Source organism: Bombus vancouverensis, chromosome 2 (genome assembly GCF_051014615.1).
Source record: "Bombus vancouverensis nearcticus chromosome 2, iyBomVanc1_principal, whole genome shotgun sequence".
NCBI classification, from domain to species: Eukaryota; Metazoa; Arthropoda; class Insecta; order Hymenoptera; family Apidae; genus Bombus; species Bombus vancouverensis.
In genome coordinates this window covers 11,558,269-11,581,348 of record NC_134912.1, presented here as the reverse complement: position 1 = coordinate 11,581,348, position 23,080 = coordinate 11,558,269, and the positions used below count along the sequence as shown (strand labels likewise).

The 23,080-nt window shown below is 39.0% G+C and overlaps 1 protein-coding gene across 5 annotated transcripts in view; it reads right to left on the bottom strand.

Moving 5' to 3' along the window:
• mam (neurogenic protein mastermind) overlaps positions 1–23,080 on the bottom strand; it is a 249,779-nt gene that overhangs the window by 63,166 nt on the left and 163,533 nt on the right. For 3 of the 5 annotated variants that reach the window (XM_033345475.2, XM_033345477.2, XM_033345480.2), the window contains one exon: positions 20,357–22,060. In XM_033345475.2, coding sequence (XP_033201366.1) covers positions 20,357–22,060 — 1,704 coding nt within the window. The remainder of the gene's footprint in view (positions 1–20,356; positions 22,061–23,080) is intronic. The other 2 variants (XM_033345479.2, XM_033345481.2) reach the window with 1 other exon arrangement.

The window sequence follows — 23,080 nt, the reverse complement described above, 5'->3', positions numbered from 1 at the left end:
GGAATGGTAACGGAGAGCTAGGTGGATCGGCCAGACGAAATGGAATGGCGTCGGCGGACTGACAAGCGAGGAGAAAGGGGGATGAGAGAGAGAGAGAGAGAGAGAGAGAGGCCGGACGCAAAGGGAGACGCATTGTTTACAGTAATGAAGGCGTAAATAAGTGATGAACCGCGCGACGCATCGATCTCGGCCGGGCTATGCCTATGTTTGATACGGCACTGCTTTCGGGGTGGTCACCCCCACTGTCAGCCACCCTCCGACTGCACGCAGATGTCGACCGGTTCTTTTCCCGCCTGCTACCTCCTTCTTTCTCGCTTTACACTTCTTTCGTCTGACGGATTATCGAGACGTTAATTAACAATTAAAAATTTCGTGAATCTACCAGTTTCTTTTCTCTTCTTTTTTCTTCCTTTGTCCTTTCCTTTCTTTAGTTCACCGTTCATTTTTACCTTCAGCAATGGAGGTTAGCGTGACGACGGGTCAATTAAAGGGACGAAACGGTTCTACGGGTTTATGGAGTATGATTTTACAGTTACGTAGCTTTATAGGCACCCTGCTTGTGCTTGCGTTTAAATGTGTTTTATTTTCTCTTGCAGTATTTGTTTTTACGCTTACGATAGATACACTCTAGTTTAATTATTCGTGTACGTTGACTGTCAGAGAAATTTTGTATATCACGTCTATAGTAATAGCGTTCTGTTCGCATATTTCAGCACGATGCGATGCAACCTAATACACATTCACGTGTAATACATATTTTATTAAAAAATCAAATTGTCCGAACATTTTAACACTGCATTCAGTACAGTCACATTGTGACTGTAACGTTAAAAAGTGTTGGAAATTTTGTAAATTTTAGATCACCGTTGATACTAGTGGACGTATTAAATGACAAAATATTGAATTCCATTATCACTTTAGTTGTTTAGTATTTGCTCTTGGAAATAATTACATTTTACGATAACATGTATTTTTCTATCATATTTCCACGGAAATTCTCACGAAACTAAGACCGTCCTTGCAAGTCGATGTTAAACACGGCACACTACCATAATCTCGGAATATGATAATTCAGCGACTAGTCGTCTTCCGTTTTCCTTTCTAAGATGCATATTAATAGGAAACGTTTATTATGTATTTATTATACTAGTGTCCGATGTGTCATGTTTTCTAGCAGCTCGATTCGTATCGTTTCATATTCTATTCAAATTAGCTGTCGTGTAAACACTAAATCTAGGAGAAATTTTATGATCGCGAACTTAAGAATTGGTCATTTACAGTCGCATGAATTCTCCTTGATCGATTCGATATCAAATTAACTGCGAAGCAACGAGAAAACTTCACGACGATAAGGCAGAAGCGCGAAGCATATTATGCAATATCAGCGCAACTATAGCAAGCTAACGTGCAATCGACCTTGTCCATACGTTTCAGAAACCGGCGACAAACAGCGTGTCGGGTTTCGCGTTAGGCTGCTAGACGAGTAACCTAATTATTCAAGAAGTGGACTAATTTGAATGGTGCCGCGGACGTGGATTAATTTCTGCGGCGCGAACAAGGAAGAGCGCAATTATGAATCGCGTTCCAACGTCGGGAGGACGTAACACGTTTGTGTAGCGGAGCGTATCGCGTTACTAGAAGGACAGGTTGAAATTTGGGTTAGAGGAACAATAATGATATTAATAATATTATGTAGAATATATATAGATAAATTAACGTTTTTAATCCTGTTACCAGAAAAATTTGAAAAATTTTCTTTCGTTACAGAAACTTATCCTCGCAACAATTAGAAATTTATCTTTCGAGCAATTGACGATACTCAGTGGGGTTATTTATTGGCCGGTTCGGTAACTTTAATTCGGGTATTTTTAATGTCACAGCGCGAAGAGATGTAACTGGATTTCAGTTTTACCAAGGAAACGTTAGATTAAAGAACCGGAGAAACCAAATTAAAAGCATCGATTGCGACGTGTAGCTTAACGTTAGTTTACAAGATTTTCCAAACTTCAGATGCACTCAATTATATTTAAAGACACTTGAAGCTAGAAATTTTGATTTCTAGAACATACATACATTTTTTAATTTAATTGTAATTTGAATGTAATTTTCTTGATTGCAAATTATAATATCGATTGTAACCATAGTAAATCCAATAGATTTGAATCTTAATAGATTAACATTTAATAATGTTAAAAAATTCCTATTCGAGAAAAGAAGTAGTAACAGAAATAGCTTTGAACAATGAAAGTATAATAAAGATGCGATTAAAAATTTCCTTAAAATATTTGGTTCGTATTTCCTTCATTGTAATAGGTCATCTGCGACATTTCCGCTGTCATCGTTCAACAAAAATAGTGTGCAAAACAATAGAATTGTTTCGAAAATAATAATTGTTTAGTCGTTGTTGCTAGTAAAAGATATGTTTCTACCCTGAACGATATATGCGTTTCACACTACGATCATGCGCTTATCATACATTCTATTTGTGCACATTCAGAATCGTGACGTCTTGCGATTCCCTGAATTCGACTTAAGCTAATTTCACTGTATTGCGTTTCATAAGATTTTTAGTTGTTATGTTCGTTAAAGTCCCCTCGATCGAATTAAAAATATAAAAAGTAAAGCAATGATGAAACATACTGCAGAGGGTCGTGTTTAAACTTTCGTAATAAATGGATTAAAAACTCCGCTCATTATATTACTTGGTTACAGCAGATGATACATGTACTGCAAAACATACAATATATTTTTCATGTCTGTTTAGTTAACGGAATTGCGCGGAAGTAAGAATTAACGGAATTATTGAGGAATATCACTGTAGAAAGTATTATTAAATTTAATATTATAACTAAAGACAATCTAAGATATGCAACATTCGGTTTCCTTCGTTTCTCCATATTATTGTTAAATTTAACAGATTTTCACATTTTATGCGACAGAAGATTAGGAGAATGTAATGCGTACTTCGTTCGTTTATAATTAGATTGATGATTCATGTTGTGACATTACAATCCATAAACTTCAAGTATAATAATAAAACAGTAAATAATGCTGACTCATAATATTGGTTTAAGTTAGGGAGGAACAGCATGTTGATTATTATTCAACTAAATTTACCGCAATATTGATTCGACACTGGAATGTTCACAAAGTTATGTCATTTTTTCTTGACAGTTGAAGTCGTTCTTTTGCGTTAAGAATATTTGGCACTTATTCTATTTAAAATTCTGCGTTTGCAACATCCATTCGAACACAAATTTTTGTCCACTATTCTAAACACTTGTCAGTCAACTCAAATACACAAACGGTCATTCTCTTTTACATCAAATAGTACCATTTGTTGTTCGTTTTCTGCAATTCGTTATCTTTATATTTCATTCGACATGAAACAGAAATCAAGACACAATTTATAAGATAAAAATAATTGTTCGATCATATTTATTACCTTAATTTGACGCTAATTGTTCACGATCAGATTAAGTTTAAAACAAACTTGTATTAACGCGTAACAAATATTTATTCATTTTTCTTATTATCCATTTATATATTTTTGCTCTGTGTTATACTAAGTCTAAGACTACTATCATAGAAATATTTCCTTCGAGTTTCACATTTTTGTCATAACATTCTAATAAACTTTGAAATTTAAATCTTAATACAGCTCCCTTTACATGACACTGTCCTATTGCTTTCAAATTAAATCCTACTAATTTGCACGAAAATCTGTGAGACATTCTGCATAATATCTCGTTTAAACGATATATTTATGCAACAACGTGACTTATAGAAGTTGTACGCAGCCACCCCTTTTACGATTCCATTCTTTAACCGCCATGCAATAAATCGTAAGTCGACAAACTCGAACAAGAGCAACACCGAACTACGCTTATGCAATTCTTCATACGGGAAGACGGTCTTCGATATCATTGAGAGCATCTCGCCGTCATTTGCCGCGCCTAATTATCATCCCCCTATATACAGTCAACGAACACTGTTCATAAGCATCGTGGAACGATCATACTCAATAATACAAGTCCTTTTTCAACGTAACTCCTTTGTCTTGCGTTATCGTTCCAACTTCGTCTCTTTATTAAAAAATTGCTCCCAAATGTTGTTGATATATGATTTTATAAATTGGTATCTCTTATTGTTAGAAAATCGAATCAAGGGATGATTATGAAATTAATAGAGCAACCAAAATGATCAGCATAAAATTTTGGAAATTTTTCAGAGTATTTTATTAGTATTATTATACAACAATGTATTTTTGACTTATTTTTTCGTCGAATTATATATTTTTTATATATTTTCCTATTCACAAATCGCCTCGATTTATCAAAATGTTACCAATCGCTGGAAAATGGGTAAAAAAGGCGAGAGAATTATAACAAAAAAATGACACTGTGCTAAATTCGTGATTTACAAGTGGAACGGAAGTGGCTATCGCACAAAGCCGTGCACGCGGACCTAATGTACTCGTAAACGAATTTTATTGTCGCATAGTTGCGCAAACAAGTAGCCAGAGGTTGGCTGCGGGGAAAATAGAGCGGTGTGTATTGTATCGTCGATAGCGAGAGCAATAACGCGTCTGGAGCTCGAACCTCTTGTTTCCTTACGACGTGATTAAACAATGTTACACGGTGATTACATGGCTCAGTGGAAAATTTGAATCTTTGCACCAACTCCTGTGTATTACACGAATACACTTTATTTGAAAAATCACTCTTTCCTTTGTATTTTATTTCGTTTAGTAAATGTTTGTTAGTAAGTTTGTTTATTTCGTTAGTAAATATTTTTAATAATTAAGAATTAATTCTTTATCTTAGTAGAAGAATTTTATCCTAGTGAAACGCAAAAGTAGATATGTATCAAAATATTCGATAATCGCTGAAATATTTTCATATACTGTCGAAATTTTGACGATTAAAATAACGGTAATGAAAAGAAAAGCTTAGAAAAAATGTCGAAAGAGTTAGACTGTGACGTTTCAATTAAACGATGGATAAGATTTCCTTAGAAAAACATTTCTTCAGATTTAGTGTTAAAACTAATCATATTCCGTGTTAAGAGAAAGTAGAGTGTCGTCACATGAAAAATGTCAACGTTCCTTCCGTCCCAAATCGAACGATAGGATTTCTGTGGGCAAGCAAGTAGAAAGAGCAGCTTCCGTTCGATTCGAGAAGCGTGTTTACAACTTCGTGCATCCCACGTCGCGTCGGCCAGAAGCCGAGTTATTTGCAGTTACGCGATTGCACCCGGATCACGGTCTGTTTTTGAGCCAAACAGCAGAGGTAAAGAGCGATCAAAAGTATTAAGCAGTACGTCAAGGATCAGATTATCGCATATTTATCTACATTCTATAACTTTACGTTCAATTATCGCATATTTATCTACATTTTATAACTTTACGTTCAATGCTATCGATAGACACCGTCCTAAGAACATTAGTTTACGAAAGCTCAGCGTGGAAAGAAATTCGTAGCATTCTCTGATTATTAAACACATTTATCGTTGATTTCGCGAGACTAGAAAATTCCGTAGGAACATAGCTTCCTTGAGGTTTACCATTCAAACCTTTAAGTTTGAAACTTTTAAATGTATTTATTTAAATCATTGATCATCATTTTATATAAATCCAGGATCTAAGTTACAAATAATAATCTTCAAATATTAAAATTGACGATCTATCATTTTTACTTTATTACGCCAGTTCATAATTATCCTTAAACGAAAGGAAGCAGTACACGAGCAAAAAGATCCTCCCTAAATCCAAGATTTCAAGCAATGTCTGTTAAAGAACCAACTAATCCGATTTTCTCCAGCCCTCACATTCCTCGCAACAAATATCTCCCAAAATCAATCTTCTATCATCAAGAGCTTTTATCACTTCACTTAGAAAAATAAACTCGATAAACTTGCTCCGAGTTAAGCGCTACCAGGAAAAGAACACTTTCTTCCCTTTTAAGAATCCCGGGACCACCACTACTCGTCAGTTTCATCGGTGAAATTTTTCCTACCCCGAAGTGGAGCCGCGAAGGATACGAAACGTCCCGAAGAAGAGCCTTTTACAAGCCAAAAATACTCAGCCGCCAGTCGGTTTATCGATAATGGCGGCATAATACGAAACGCGTGTAGAACAACCGCCTCTATCTTTAGAGGCGAGCCATCTCGGCTCTGTGGAAAGAAACGTACGAGAGATCGAACGAGCAGATGAGAGATCTCTCGAGCGCATGAACACGCCTGCAACTCACGAGCAGCGTTAACCTAAGAACACACATGGCGGTTTTTCGCTTGTGGTTTCTACTTGTCGATTGAGAAAGACGATGTCGAACGTTAATGAATTTTCGTAGAATGGCGAAACTCCACTTTTCGCGAATTTGTTATTCGACTATAGATTAGATTAAGAATGATATATTGGCTCGCTTTTATACTTACATCAACTCGTCAAAAAAATATAGCATACGTAATTGTAAGTTTTTTAAAATGTTCTTAATTTCCAGATACGGAATATTCTACATTTTGACAAAGAAACGTAACATTAGCAATATTTCCCTTTTATCCTTTTTTTATTTTATGAAGTCAGAACAGATTAATATCGATGGTTTTAATTAGGTATATTTATTGTCAATATTATGTCAATATTGGTGCTTTTCATCGGACATTTAAAAGAATTGCATTAGATGTGTGCAAAAGAAACAATCGTCACGTCTGTAACCGTATCGTTAAGCTAAGATTTAGCGAACATTGGGGAAAATTAACGAATTGATTCAATGATTCAGAATCAATATGTTGCTTTACAGCATCCGGCGAAGGCTTAACAAAGACAACGCGTTGAAAAGCATTTCGTGAATTCCTACTCCTACATCGTGTTGAACCCGTTCTCTCATTCGCGAGTTCTCGATGATGACTCCACTCGTTGGCTCGTCAAAAAGACGAAAAAACATGCGACAGACGCTCTTAGAAAGATGTATCGAGTTGGTGAACGCGGCATGGGCACACGGTTACTATTTTCGAGAGCAATGTTTATCTGGCCCGGATCAAATATATAGTTATGAGTTCCAGAAGGCGGTCGATAGTTCCTCGAACCGGTCATTATTAGCAGGGCTTACGCGGAGGACCGACCAAAAATACGCGTGGTCGCGCGGTTCGCTCTTGTCTTCTGAAGAACGTTCGAATTTGCGAGCTTCGGCGACACGCCAAACTTTTGCGTGAATCTTCGATCGTTAAATCATGAATGTAGATGGTCATGAGAGATCAACCTATAGTTGAAAATGGAGCGATAGCTTAAAATGGCATAAAATAATTGATACATTCATTACCACCGAGCCATATGTGTTGCATCGATTCAATTACTTCATTCATTGTTAGATCCTAATTAACTTCTATCGTCTAGTCTATTGGCAGCTTCGTTTTTCATTTTGTGTCTTTTGTTCCAGTAGAATAATCTACAACGCTATACTGAAAGGCTTGCCATACTGTTATGATGCCACACGATTTTTCCCGCGTCAACAAACTTAATTAACTTCGAAATGATTGCATTTAACGTAGATCAATACGAATAAAGTATCGCGTATAATATTTACAAATTTAGTTGGAAAATCTGGAGAAAGAAGATTGAATTGAAAACAGTCGACGATGGTAACTGCGGACGCATAAATATGAATTGTAAAATCTCTTAAGAGAAAATTATGTAACAGGCTCGCATTTGTCAATGCAGTTTTTCTTCGTTGGTTCGGTCGGTATAGCAACGGTAATACGTATGAAGCAATTGAAAAGACAAATTACTTTGCATTCGAAAGGTTGTATTTACCAGTCATAAACGGTAGTTAAAGGATTATCATAAACGTTACTATGTAGCTGCCTCGCTTACCTAATACCGCGCACGGATAATCAAATCAATTCGAAAACATGTTTTTTTTTTTGTCTTCCAACATTCCAGAACTTACTTTACTTAAGCAATGCTTGGTTTGTTGGATCTCTTGAAAGATCTCAGATCGTAGGAAAACTTGCGTTTGTACTTATTTTTTAACGCAATATATAACAATCATAGCATATGTAATATCAATTTCGAAATTGTTCATATCTCTCTTTCTTTTTGTACACTTTCCTGACCGAATACTTTTGACATGACCAATGTGTTATTATCCACTAGACTGCGGACGTTTACGCACTTATGATAAAACTGAATGTGCAAAACGAGAAAATACGCACGAAAAAAAGTACTAAATATTCAAAGTAAACATAATATGTAGAAGATAAATCCGATCTCTATTTAAGTTCCATTTCTCTATGTAGAAATATGAATTTGCATAATCACCCTCAATTTATTTCTACGAAAAATATTTTTAGCGAATGGCAAGAAACTGCGATTATTTTCCTAAAATCGTTGCGTGTTTTCAATTAATCGATACATCGCTATATACTTGCCACATATGTACTTCCTAGAATGGTGTATATATTTCTGCACATTTGCGAGAACCAAAGAGCTTTCAACGTTTACGCGTTGCAATATAATTATTCCACATAGCCAATTGACGTTCCCGGTAGATAATATTAAACGATCGATAAAGTGTTAATAGCCACTAATATCGTTTAAAAAATTGCCAACACTTTCAACTTTGACAACTACAAATTGCGATACACCGCGTTTCTAACTATAATAATTTTTTCTTTTTATGATGACGCACTTACACGCTTTTAAATTCTCATCTACTATCTCAAGGCCTGCATGAAACGCTTTAAATCGAAATACTAAAAATCAGAATTAACGACACTTCCACGTATCCGATCCCTACAGACATTTACAGAAAATTATGATTAGCGTCATTGAAATAATGAATATTATATGAAGTTTGCTGGCGTTTTATAGCTTCCTGTACAGTACCAAACGAGATAATAATTCTTAAAGATTTTAATCATTTCCGACTAACATGTTACGTACTTCTTTCCTGCAAATGTTATAATATATGTACATATATAAATATTTAAAGGAAATGTGGTATGTCAAATCAAACTAAATCGTATTGAAAAACTGATATGTTTCTAAACTCTAAAATATATTACTGCATAGACTTAGCTATTTAGAAATTTCTAACATGGCACTTCAAAGAAACACTACCCGTTATAATTTCTCTGCATTCTCCACGTTCTAATCGATCGAATCAATTAAACCGAATAATTTCTTCTAGTTTTATTAACCCCTTCAAACGCGTTTTCTCTTGGCGCGTCTCTAAAAATTACAAATACCATGGCACTCTAACCCAAACATAATTGCACAGAAAATACTATCTCATGCCGTATCTAAACACGAGAAAAACCTCTATAAATTTACAACCGCAAAACTGGACGCCAAATCGTAGAAAATACTCAATGACTTGATAATGGGGCGCGCGCGGTACGAGAAAATCAGCGGCGAACAAAATCGAGCGATAATTTTCGCGAGAGCGCGGTTTGAAAATTCGTGCGAGCACCATGGAAACGTGAGCCGGAAAAATGAGCAGGTTAAAGGGCTGATATTTGTTGCGTGTCGAGCGCGTCGCACGGCCCAACAATATCCCATCGCTGGCTGCGTTTGTTTGTATCGCCTCGATTAATTACGATTGTCAGCCGTCTGCGCACTTTCGCGTTCCAATTACATTTCGCCGAGTCTCGCCTACCAATTTCTCCGTTTTCGCCGCCAAAGTCCGCGCCGGGCACATTAACCTGCGTTACATCGTGATAATTAACCGACGCTTTAATTAACCCCTTCGCGTTAACAAACCGAGTCTCCCCTTTTTCTTTTTTTCTTCCTTTTGTTATTCGTTCATATTCTGGAAACGAATACCGCGGGACAATCGTACGAGAAAACTAATACATAGGCTCGTGGTCGTATTCGCGCGATGTCACGGTCGAGTTAAAATTAGCAAGTCAACCGGATTCTGACGGCAGATAGCGAGGTGTGCAACCGTGGCGAATGCAACATCGATGGAACTATCTGCGTCGCCTAGTTCCTCGGCCATTGTTTTCCTTCGGGTATCGATGAGATGGAACTGCGGGAACTGGGTGAGTGTCTTCTGCCACAAAGTTCTGATTGCAGAGTTTGATAAACGGCTGATGTGTCTGGGGAGTCGAAGTTTGTTCATGAAATCGGTGATATTGCCATGGTTTTTGCGTTTTTAATTATCCCGCGTTTTGTGATAAAACGATAAACAATTCGGAACCTACAAGATTATTGTTCTCAGTTATCTCAGATATTCAAAGGTGTCTAAGATATTCTAGCTCGATAGTTTTAGGGATCAAATATGTTTTTCTCATAAAAATCGTGAGATTTTCTTTTCGAAATTTGAGAACCGAAGATTGAGGATTCTTGATATATTTGATCAAATGCATAGTACAACACAAAGTACGTCTTTCACTATCTTGGTACGAAAAAATGGTTAAGAAATAACATTTCTATACCAGTTCGTGTGATCCGTATGCTATGCCGTTAGAGAATAAGTATAATAGCAAAGAATAACAACTCGTGATTGAAAAATTACTCCTAAATCGTGGCAGCTACGAGATTTTTAGAAACTCTCGATAAAATAAAAAGCTTACTTCGCTCGTGATCAATATTTATGCGTCATACTGTCGTGTACCACATGCGAATATATCTGGCGAGTGCGTACGAAAGTGTGGGATTGGAGAGAAGGAAGCGGAAAAACAACTGGTGTCATTGCGCGGCGCGTAAAAATTAAAGTGGCCCATGCGTGATTTATATTGTATCGTATAAAACTGGTAATGAATGGCGGATGGTGTACACGCGTACATACAATGCGCGCGAAAACTCGCGTAATCGATACGAGCTTTAAGTTCGTGGACCGCGCGTCGACGACCGCGCGCAAACAAAATGAGTTTAAACGATTCATTGTTAAAATATAACGGTGGGGTCATTGTACGTTCGATAATCCGAGAAAAGAAGAATCGAACACGTTAGTCCAATTTCATTGCACGGTATAAAGGTGAAGCTCGTATTCACTTGTCCTGATTCAATCCGAAATTAAAAAATTATCCGATTGTTACAGATGAAATGGCTGTTTTCGCGAATGCGTAAAATCTTCCGAAATTTAGTGCATATACGTGTTAAACGGAATTTATTATACCGGACAGTAGCACAAATAACTTCGGTCAAATAATGAAGAATAGCCAGTTTAACCGAATTTATTTATATTACAAACCAATGTATCGATTTCAAGCTCGGAGATAATTGACAACAAGCAGACCCATGTTTTATTAAGTTTATTATAAAACGACGAATTGGGCTATCGAAGTGAACATCGAATTCAACGATGATTATTCTTCCACAACTTTATTTTCAAGAGGCTATAGCAAAATAATAAATAACCTGACGTTGCTGTGATGAATATAGATTGAAAAATTATGAATATGAAGAATCATTTTTCTCGAAACAACGGAGAAAAGGAACAAGTATCATATAGTAAGAAATCTAGCGCTGTAAACTATTCAAAAGTTCCTTGTGTCGATTCCCATCAAGAAATCAGTACTCTTGATACCAATCTTGTATTCATTCAGAATACTAATCACCCCCATCACTTTTAACTTTCTATTCGAGCGCCCAAAAACCTCCACAACCCGCATGAGAACGCCGTTCTTTCCAAATACACAAAGCTTCTAGCTAAAACCCAAAATTCCTGTCCACATCGACCACACTAACACCGCGGTAGATCCAAAAACCGGCAAAAACCCATGAAAGCACCTGACAACGCTGGTCCATTTGCTAAACAACGAACGTCGATTGAAAAACAGAGCCAACAAACGAGCGAGCGTACGAGTGAGAGAAAGAGAGAGAGAGAGAGAGAGAGGTCCTTGCTACATTGTGAAAAATAAAAGAGAAAAAAGGGAAAAAGAGTAAGAACCGCGAACCCAAAATCCAGCAGTTGGAAAATGGTATCGCAACCGCGCAGCGCAACGGTCTCGAAATTGGAAGCGGCGAGAGGACAAATCGAATTCGCTGGTCTCATCCGCGCCACTGCAGCACTGATAGCGGCCGATTCGGAAGAATGGACGGGAGACAATGCGTTTTGCTGGCGACTGTACGAGCCTCGACACACCACCACGATGTAGGTTACGAACGGAGAGACGCGGGTATCGATTTCAGCGCGGTATGCGGCACCGTTGTGGAATGCACACCTTCTGACGTTGTGTCGCGGCCCGCGTACCTGTAACCGCGAACGCGACTTCTGGAGAACACGCCTCGTGGACGTTGCATCAGGTTCTCGCGGGATTAGCAGAAGAAGCCGCGAGTTTAGAGGATGAAGCCGCAAGATACGTCGTGCTTCCTGGCGAAAGATTATTATTTTTGTAACTGGACGCTGTGAGTTGTAGATATCCTTTCACGGAGAACAATAGCGATATACGCATTCTCTATGGATACTATAGATAATACAGAGATATTAAGATAGATAAAGAGATACAAATTGAACGTTTATCATTTGCTTTCGTTTTCTAGTTATTTTATTATAAACTTATAATTTCATTGATCGTATAGCGTAAAGTACAAAATAAAGTGAGATTTCTTAATTTTCCAATCCACGTAACGAATTTACATCTTAGAATAAACAAATTTATGGAACCAAGTCTAATACTTTTCCTAAAGAAATTAAACGTTAGTAAATTAGTAGTTAACAAGGTGAAAGTTAAAATCGATATGTCTTCTTATGGGAGATTTCGAGTGGTTTTGAAAATTGATAGGATTGCTGGTTTCTTTTGTTACAGAGCTGATAGAGGTTTAAAGCCTAGTAGACGTGTTTCGAAATATTGAATAGCGATATGGTGCACATTGCGCGTGAAGTGAAAGTTGGAATGACTTTTCTTACGTTATTACGCAAAGTAAATGAACGTCACAGAATCTTTAATTTATTTCATAGTATGTATATTACAAAATCACATCCTTTATCTTCACATTTTCATTAGCGTGCGAAACAACACGGTACTTCATCATCCTGATCGACCAATTCCTTGCAAACACGCGGGTACAACGACGCCAGTAATTAATCGAAAACACTATGAAGCTTCTCGTGTGCTATGGAGAGGCTGTCGTGGACACACACGTTAATATCTGGACCACACACCGCGACTCTCCAACAACACGAAACAGTTCTCTCTACCGCTCGAAAGTCAGTTCGACGAGTACTGTCCCATTATCAAATCGCGCTTCAAGTGGCGTAGAAGGGACGAACGCAGCGTTAAACATAAAATTATGAATCGCACGCGTAGATAATACACGTTCACGAACAAAGAGCTGGAATTTTTATAGTTGACTGAAACAAATTTGAAAGTTACGTTGGCGATTGTAATTGAGTTTAATTAACTTTTAATATATAATTTGATAAGGCTCTGTGTGTAACTCTCGCAACAAAAATGTCGACATCGAGAAACTAATTTTGAGATAGATATCGCTACGTTTTACGAGTATTATTCAGTGTAATACATTTGATTAACATAACAATGCATTATGTTTTGTATATGAATTTTTATATGAGAATTTCTATATGAAACTTCATTTATACATAAAAGCTCGATATGAGTATTTTCCAATCTCAATGTGTAACATTTCGTAACCGCGAAGATTCATTTTTTAACTATCATCGCTTAAAATATAACACTTAAAATAAACACAGTCTTACAATATAACCACACCAAAATTCCTCCACCAAAGACCAGGTAGTCGTTCAAAGGTCATGCTCTTTTAGATCAAGCTTCCTGTTAGTTCCACAGAACAATAATAATTCCGAGCGATTTATATTTAACGCAAGACCGCGTGCCGACGTGGATCTGCTTGCCGGGGTCAAGATGAAGGTCAGTGGAAAAGGAAACGCGTCCTTGTTGCCCGCTATTACAAATATGCAGATTGACGTTACGGGTCGATCGATAACTCTTCGATGTGAAACGCACCTCAACAAACGATAACAAAAGCGGCTATGCATATCTTAAACGAATATCAGGATACCAACCAACGTAGCGAAGCAGGAAGAAGAACACGAAAAGAAAATAAAGAAAAAATGAAGGAAGACCAAGAAAAAGATTATGTTGGAAAAAGCTCAGTGACGCGCTGTCATTATCATTTGAATGCGCGTTCAGAGCTTCTGACGATTTGAATATTTCGTCAATTAAACGGTGACTCGATTTGCATAGGTGAGACAGGGTCGCCAACAGACGCCGACGATTTATTTCCATGCATGGAACGCGGCGACCGATCGATACCGATTCTACGCCCAGGGAGAGAGGAGATACCATCTGGATAGAAACCATCCACCCTTCTCTTTTCCTCTCCTTCTCTTTTACTCCTCTCCATTTTGCTTTTTTCCGTTAACCTCGATTTTTCGACCGCGGAAATTGCTCCGAGGCCGAAAGAAAAAGGGAGAACCGTAGAAATTCGAGGGGTGGGGGGCGGGCATCCCTTCAGGCCGAGATTCTCCGCGTACCTAGTGACACGAATAAAATTTCAACGGACTCCTGTGAACGGAGTTCCTACGCTTCGAGAATAGGTAAGTTGGTTCGTCAATGAATTATTTCGCGATTCTATTCTTCGTATTTAAGTTGCTAGATCGTCGGCTATCGCGTCCAAAAATTCGGTTTTTATTGAGCTCTGGATTGGACTAGCACGTGGCTGAGCAACGAGCCAGTAAGTTCATTGTGAAAAGAAAGAAAAGATGAATTTTGAATATTTCTCTGTGATATTGTGCATGATTTTTGCTAGATTATATGTATATTCTTAAGAAATCATGGAGGTTTCAGCTTGGATTCTCAAAATGTTTAGTAGTAGGTCTACTTATGACTATGTTTTGCGGATCTACTAGTGTTTCTGCAATAAAGAAAGTTTTCTATAGTAACATTTTCATAAATTTTCTTCCATAATGAAATAGAATAGCGAAATATTATTATTTATAAACGATTAGCAGCGTATTTGAAACGTTATTAATAGCGGAGCATACAGTGGCCTAAATCTGCTTATGTAATTACAACGTTTAATACGAACGCAATACGTATTATATCTCAGCGTAACGTTGTGATTGATACCTTAACATGTGAGTGAGATGTGGCGCGAAAGCCCTTGATTATGAAACATTTATCATTCGAATCGACATTAATGTTCGATATTCGTGATTTGAAATAGATTAACGTTCGGTTTCTGAACGTACAAGCAGTAGTATTCATTTTGGAAATTCGTCATACTGTTCGATTAGATCAAACAGATCTTTGACAAATTATCCTCTGATATTTCATTTGCGAGTTCGTTTCGAAGCATTGATTAACATCCTTTTTACAAACCATAAATTTTACAAATTTGGAGAATATTAATTAAAATAAATTGGAGCAAACAATCGCTAGCTCGCCCGTCTAATTTATTTTTATCATACTTGAATGTAACGAAACCTTGTGAATTTTCTTCGGCCGAAGTTTCTTCGTAAGTTCGAGGTCGAATTCAAATGTTATGTACGCATTATATGTGAATACGTAATTATTGATTGAGACTACGGTCATAACGTATACGGGCATAAATGGACAACTTTTAAAGAATAACAAGGAAACCAACTGCGGTATTAAAAATTAGATATAGTGAGCATTATCGAGTGACTTATTGGTTTAGAAGAAGCTCTATCACAGAGCGATGGTCTGCGATACTTAAAGCAGTTGATTTATGGACTGACTTATAGTGGCTGGCGAACTTGCAGATTCCAGACTTTTAGGACAGCCATATATTCGAGCATAACAAATATAAAACAAGAAAGAGAATTTTTTATTATGTTAAATTTCTTCGTAAAAAATATCCTCTTGCATTTTAAACGAGAAAGACACAACAGCGACGTGTTAAAAATAAAAATGAAATAAAATGGAAGGAAGATATCGTGATTCTAAATATAGTATCAATGACACTGCATGCGTTCGCGTGCATTCGAAATGCGTACGATCGAAGGTTTACGTAACCTTTGAACCCGAACGGGAGGCGCTTGCGCGTACGCTCAATTTCCGGTAATAGGCGAGTGTCCGCTTATTAACGCGACCGACGAGGAAAACACTCGTACTCGGATATTCCGACGCGGCGACACGCGCAGCGGTTGGAAACGCTCCAAAATACGAGCGAATCGTAAGCAGGGGAAACGTGCAACATGACCTCTTCTTATTTCGTAACACTCGTTACATTGTTCATGAATAAAATACTAATTATCCGTTAAATTCTAATCGTATAAATTTCATAACGTATGTAAAATTACGATTTATACATGCTGATATTAATATTTGATTGTTAGGTTACGTAATAATTTAGTTTACGCGTGTAAAGCACAGTATGCTTTGTTCAATTGATATTGTATCGATGTTTTACGTAATTATACCGTTGCGTGCTGCATCGCAGATTTAAGTATTTACTCTTTTATAGTTTTATCTGCAAAAGTAAAACTAATTTCTTTCAATATTCAACGAAATAGTATCATTAAACGACCGCATTACGAATCATAGGGATTAATTTCGTTTTAAGCCTTACTTCTCATTTACGATAAGTACATGCGATTTGCTTCATCGATTTCTTGTCAAATATAAAAGAGAGAAACGTGCTTAATATGAAACGTATATTTAGCAGATAAACAATGGTCTAATACAATTATCTAGGTTATTTTGGAAGTAGAATTAGTGTTCTCTGTTAGAAGCGAGAACAGAATATTTTACAAAACAAGTATTATACATACGTGAAGAGTCTACAGATCAATCAGAAATTCATTCTAACAAGGTATATAATCCTGCAATTAGATGTTCTGACATTAAACGTTCCACATATGAATATTTAACGCGATTCTACTATTCATATGTAATTTTCTTTGGCGTTCAACTAAATCCTTCTCGCTTCCCCAAATCGTCCCATTTTCACGTAAAGTTGCGTACAAATACGAGCGGAACTCCAATAGCAAGCCAAATTAAATCGTTTAAATTCTGCGTTAAGAGCGATAACATTTCCTTGTGACTGCATTTACATAATTTTCATCTTATCATAAACACCTTATAGACCAGGTTCGATAACGATGTCTGATCATTAGAATGCCGATGTTCACGCAAATGTGTTTTGTGAATATCGCTGAAGAAATAATATGTAATCTTTGTATATTTTGTATTTTATTTTTAATAAGAATGAACCTATTCTCTAGGATTTTCGCGCATTTAAATTGTCCATAAATGCATAAATATTTGTAATTTAGTGATCGCTATAACGTCAATGAAGCAACGAACACGAAGGAGGGACGACAATATACTTCGTTTTGGCATCTTTTCTAACTTCCGCCATGATAAACGATTGACCGATGCAAAAGTGGCCCGATTGATACGAGAAGCCGGAAAGCAGTGTGGGAAAATGGCTCGTTTCTGGTGTCGCAAAGAACGATATGCAAATTGACCGACAGATAACATTCTTCGACTGGCGATATCGTTGTTTTGAAATTTTCAACGCGTCTCGCCGAGCGGACGCGTGCGGGCGGCGTAACTAGCGCATGCAAATTGCCTTTCTCGTGCTTCTGATACGAAATCGCGAGATTGGAAGGAAAGTTCTTTTAAACGGGTTTGCTTACAAAATTCACCGACTTTTTTACCATTTTTTTCAGTCGCGTTGAATATTAGTCATCTTCTTTCTACGGTTTAATTATCGGAAATTATTTATGGAATTTTTCAAAGACATTTTTGTAGCGAAAATCCTTTTCAGAGATCATGGTTGAAATGAATACAAAGACAATAATGCCTAATATTTCTAAACAGGCTATCTAGTACTTCTATCTAAAAATTTATGGAATTTAGGGTAGTTTTCCTGTGACCTGTGATCGAAATTATCAAGAAAAATGATCAACAAAAAATTCGTAATAAATTTTGCCGAGTTTCGCAACTATCCACATTTCTGACGATACAATACATCGCCAAGCAATAACGTTTCTCGAGGAAATGCTTAAATCTGCTTGGCGAAAGGAAAACAGGAGGATAAAACCGCGCCACAGTCAAGAGACGAAAGTACGTAGCTATAACAATAAAAGGACGCAGTGGAAAGAGAAGAAACGCATAAGAGGTAGGTGAGATCGAATCGTGGTAGAGAAAAACGCGGAAGGCAGGAATAAAGAAACGTCGGGGGAGGAGGCGTCGTTCGCCTGGACGCATTGAGATGCAAATAAGCGCGGTAGCTGGCGTGATTTACGAGAGACAGACGTGTCCATACGCGATTGGGTCCAAGAGAAGAACATTTCACCAGCGCGTTCGAAGACGTTCGAGGGACGAACAGATAAGATCTCTTCGAAACATCTACAATGGAAGTAGCATTTTGTACGATCGAGCATTCGTTTCAGGTAGGTATATGATTTCTTCTATGAAACGTGTCTTTTCTAATACTTAACGATATCAACGTGATATTTCTAATATTTCTCTGCTTTTCATAGAGAGTTAATCGATTTTATTGTGCGATGTTATACACCGTAGTTAGATTAATCTCTAAGAAATAGATCTCATTACTCGTTCATTTTATATTTGACTATCTCTAGACGATGGAAAGCTCAGAATATTTAGTAGCAGCTTTGAAGTCGTTTGAAATGGTTGTTATCTACGTTGCAAAGTTTTGTTCAAACTCGCGAAATCATATCATGCGTTCACAACGACAGCTGTTTAGTGTTCTAAAACCTTCTTACAATTTCTAACGCTTGCGAATTACTTTGATCGTTGCTTCGAGTGTCTACAAGTAGATCGATAAAATAAATCTATTAGCGCGTAAAAAGGATCTAGGACCACCTGCAGAGGTTAGGCTATCCAGAACCGTAACAGAACTGCGAATGTTCTGGCTTAAGTGAATGAAAGCAAGATTGTCGAGCAAGATTTATACAGGCAGCACGTACTACTCTTTTTCGTGTTGTAGCAATAAACCAGAATAACGAGGACTTTAGATCCCCACAAATATTTCTCAACTACATTAGACTAGCCTGCCATTTCAGCGTGGTGAAGTCATAACTTATGGTCTTTTTAGCGATTTCGTTGCTCGTTTGTTGCCTGATAATGTAGAAAAATGGAAAGTATTTAAAACATCAAACGCATATGTTCGAAGTTGAAGACCTAAACAAATCAAGAACGGTTCCTCCATTGCCTTCGTACGATTTCTATGTACGTATTTTATGATAATAAATTTGGAATTATTATTTAGTAGAACTAACTATTTCAACTATTATATTATATTGTCCGCGGTTTCTTCGTAAACTATACGCGGCATCTCGTAATTGTGATTTTACGTAAAAAAATAAACATAATAACTCGAAGAACTAAATGCCAGACTTCTTCACGGTTAAAAAAACATTTTAACATGTACATAATAAAGTCGTCCTCGAACGTCGCTCAAAAGACAATCTTGCCAGATGAATAAACGAGCTCGCTGGTCGCGTGCAGGTTGTCGCGAGTGCAACCTCGCGACTACCGTTCGGAGCGTATTGACGCGTATTGCAGGCGCAGGTTAAATCGAGCAGACGGTGGTGGCGTCGCGACGCCGGCTGCGCATGGCCACGCAACCCTCTCGACTCTCCCCTCCATCACCCACACACGGATCGAGGGTAGGGGCAAATAGCAAGAGGGAAAATTTATAAAGAGCGAATTGGAGGGGGAAGACTACTTGTTGCGCGTTGAGGCGCCCTCGTGACGCCAACATACCCCCTTCGTTTTCTCGACTGCTACTACTACTACTACTACTACTATTACTACCGACAGTACCGCTGGTGCAGATAGTACGTCCCTTCGCTAGCGACGCCACCGACGACGACGTCGCTACCACTACCAGCGCCGTCGCCACCACCAACGTCGAGTCGTGATGCCGCCCGACAAAAATAGACGCGTCGTCGCGACGCAACAGATATCATTCGGCCTCCACTAACTCACACGCGATATTTCCTGACTTTTCTATTTATCATTTTGCTGTCTATTTAAAAAAAATCTTTGGTTTTCTTTTTATGTTCCTTTTTTCTAATGATTGTAGAAGATTTTTATTTTTCTTGTGAATTAGATTATTTTTGAAGATTTAATCAACCCTCGCCTATTCTATTTTACTCTTCACTTAAAAATTCTTGCTGTTCACAATTTTCAAGGTTGAGCAATGTTTAACATTTTTGTAAACAATCATCTATTACATAGCAAATTAATTTGTTATGTATAATAGAGCGAATAATTATATTAATTACGTTACATTTTAAAAACTGCTAAGCTTTCTTTACGAAACCAAAGTAAATTTCGTAAAATCTAACACTTTTAATCTTCGACAAACAACCGAATCAAGCAAACTGAAGGAAAGAGACAAAAAGGAAAAATTATATCCACTGACCTGAATCTGATGTCCGGGGTTGTTAATGTGTAGCTGCTGTGCCTGGTTAATTTGTAAAGTGGATGTGCCAGGTCCTGAGGGAGGTCTAGGCGGTGTGGAGCTACTGAAGGGTCCTTGGGATCCGGTTTGATTGGGTCCGCCGCCTTGGGAGCCTCTTGGTGGAAGCGGATACCCAGGGCTGCCGTGATTCGGCATTGATCCTGGGCTACCGTATGGCGAATACTGCTGCTTATACCCTCCGCTTGGTCCAAGCATGGTCGGTTTGCCACCGGTGGCAGGCTGCGGTCTCTTCATGTCAGCGAGGCCCGTGGCGAATTGAGTTTGCGAGCTGACAAACATGTCATTCGTCTGTTGACTCTGGAATCCGGACGTACCGTTGTTCTTGTGATACGATCCAGTGCCCGAGGTCGCTTGAGATTGTCCACCGGGTGGACCAGCGCTGCCAGGGCTGCCCAGATAGTCGGACGTGCCACCAAATTGAGGAAATTCCGCGTAAGGTGAACGAGCGGTTGGTCCTCTGGCAGCGGCTGCGGCTGCGGCTCCAGGATTAAATCCACCAAGACCCAACTGTTGACTTTTGTGTTGATGCTGCTCAGCCATTTGCTTCAGCGTCTGAGCGGCGGGGCTCATCTCGGACTTGAAGTCCAGACCGGAATAAGGTAGCCTGGCTGGAGAATACTGGGCAGAGCCAAGACCACCAGGACTCGAGTTAGCTGGCACGTTGGCGTTACCATTATTCGTACTTGTACCGTTGTTTACATTATTGCTGTTCACGTTCCCGTGTTGCTGGTGTATCGAGTCCTTGTCATCCTCGATCTTGATCTGTCCGTTGTTCGTCCCGATACTGTTATTATTATTGTTGTTGTTTGCTGCCGCGGCAGCAGCCGCAGCTACCACCGCGTTGTTCGCCAGTGCCTCCACCGGGATCTTCTCCTCGAAATCAAAGTCTTTCATGAACTCGGGATGTAAGTCGGAAATCTCCGAGATGAGATCTTTGAACGCGTCCGAGGTGATGATTTCATCGCCCGTGTCATCGCCCATGAAGTCGGAAAAGCCAGGGAATCCGGCGCCGTTCGCTGCCGCGTCTTTCTCCAGCGCGGCTGCGCATTGTTCTAAATCGACAAACTCGTTGTCCGGCTCCTGTTTGCATTCGACCAGGTTACCGATATCCACGCAACCGATTCCACCGGGAGCTGGTGCTCCGGTACCAGCGTTCCCAGTGCCTGGTCCGCCTCCAGCCCCGTTTCCAGTCTGAGGCCTAGACGTCGCGGATGCTGGCGTATCCGGACCTGATTTCGGCGATGACGACGCGTTCAGAAGATCACTCTTCACCGACGCGTTCGTCAACGCCTTCACAGTCACGTTCGTAGAGATCTGTTGAGCCTGGGAGTTAGCCGCAGACGTAGTGAATTCTAATTGTTGCACAATTTCGACGGAGAATTTGGTCAGTCCCTCGTTTCCACCACCACCGCCGCCACCTCCACCGCCGCCATGCGTCGGACCCGTGGAGTTCGCGCCGTTCCCAGCCGGATGCTGGCCGTGGCCATGATGGGGACCGCCACCACCACCGCCACCGGGTCCCTGTTGATGTTGATGTTGTGCCTGCGTGCATTGCAGCTTCACGGGGGGCTCGCCGAAGCCACCGTCTCCGCTACCACCGGCTGGCTCCAACTCCTCGGCCGTCCTCTTCACGAATTTTTGCTGCTGAAACGAGAAAGAGAAAACGTCGATTAGTTTGGTTACGGCGGTTAGTCGAGAGTAAAGTGCGGTAATGTTTCTCAGTACTGACAGCGGAACTCATGGTTGAGTAAATGCATTTGAACTTATTGCTATTTTAACATATTTTCATATTACATTAACAGATACATTCAGCAAAAGAAATATTTTATGTGGTTCCATGAAATGACAGTGTCATAATTTAAAGAAAGAGGAAAGATGAAAAGAACCTTCTAATATAACGGTCAAAGAAGGCTGTAAAAGAAGACATTCCAATCCATTGCTAGCGAAGAAATGACTCGAAGCAATCAAGACCTGCCATCACACGAAGAAAACCCGCGAAGATTTATCAGCTGTCACTTCGCCTGTCGAAGTCATCAAGTATCGACTTTGTTTCACGGCACTCTACTACCTTTAAAATGTTCGTCCCACTTATTAGGATTGTTAATAAATTCTATCATCGATTTCTTTATTTTCTAACTGCATTGATAGAAATTTTAATTTTTTAATTTTAGCTTCGGATATCAACACAGGAAAATCGATTTCTCGACAGTGTCACTAAATTCTTCGATCTAAATTATTGTGCTGACCACCCACGTAGATAAGATGTAAGAAAATCACGCTAATCGAGAGAAAGGAGCGCGAGGAAGCCCAACAACTTTTAAATCCCCGTAGTGGTTCGCGTTCCCCATTAGAAGCAGCCAACTGGTCGAACGAAGAAACAATGGAAAAAGGGAAAAGAAAAAGATGGTAGGGAGAAGCTGGCAGAGGCGTTCTGCTCGTAGGTCAAGGCAAAACGCGCGACGAGTGCTCTAAACTCGCCAGTTTTTCTTCGATCCCGACTCACTGGTAACCGGTACCGCAGGATATTTAACTCGCCGATGCCTGGATGCCTCGTTCTGCTCACCCGTTTCTTTCGCAATTAACCCGGCAATTTCTCACTGTACCTGTCGATACTGCTAACGCTTTTTCCCATTTCGTCTTTGTACGAGATGCCGCAGTCCACGT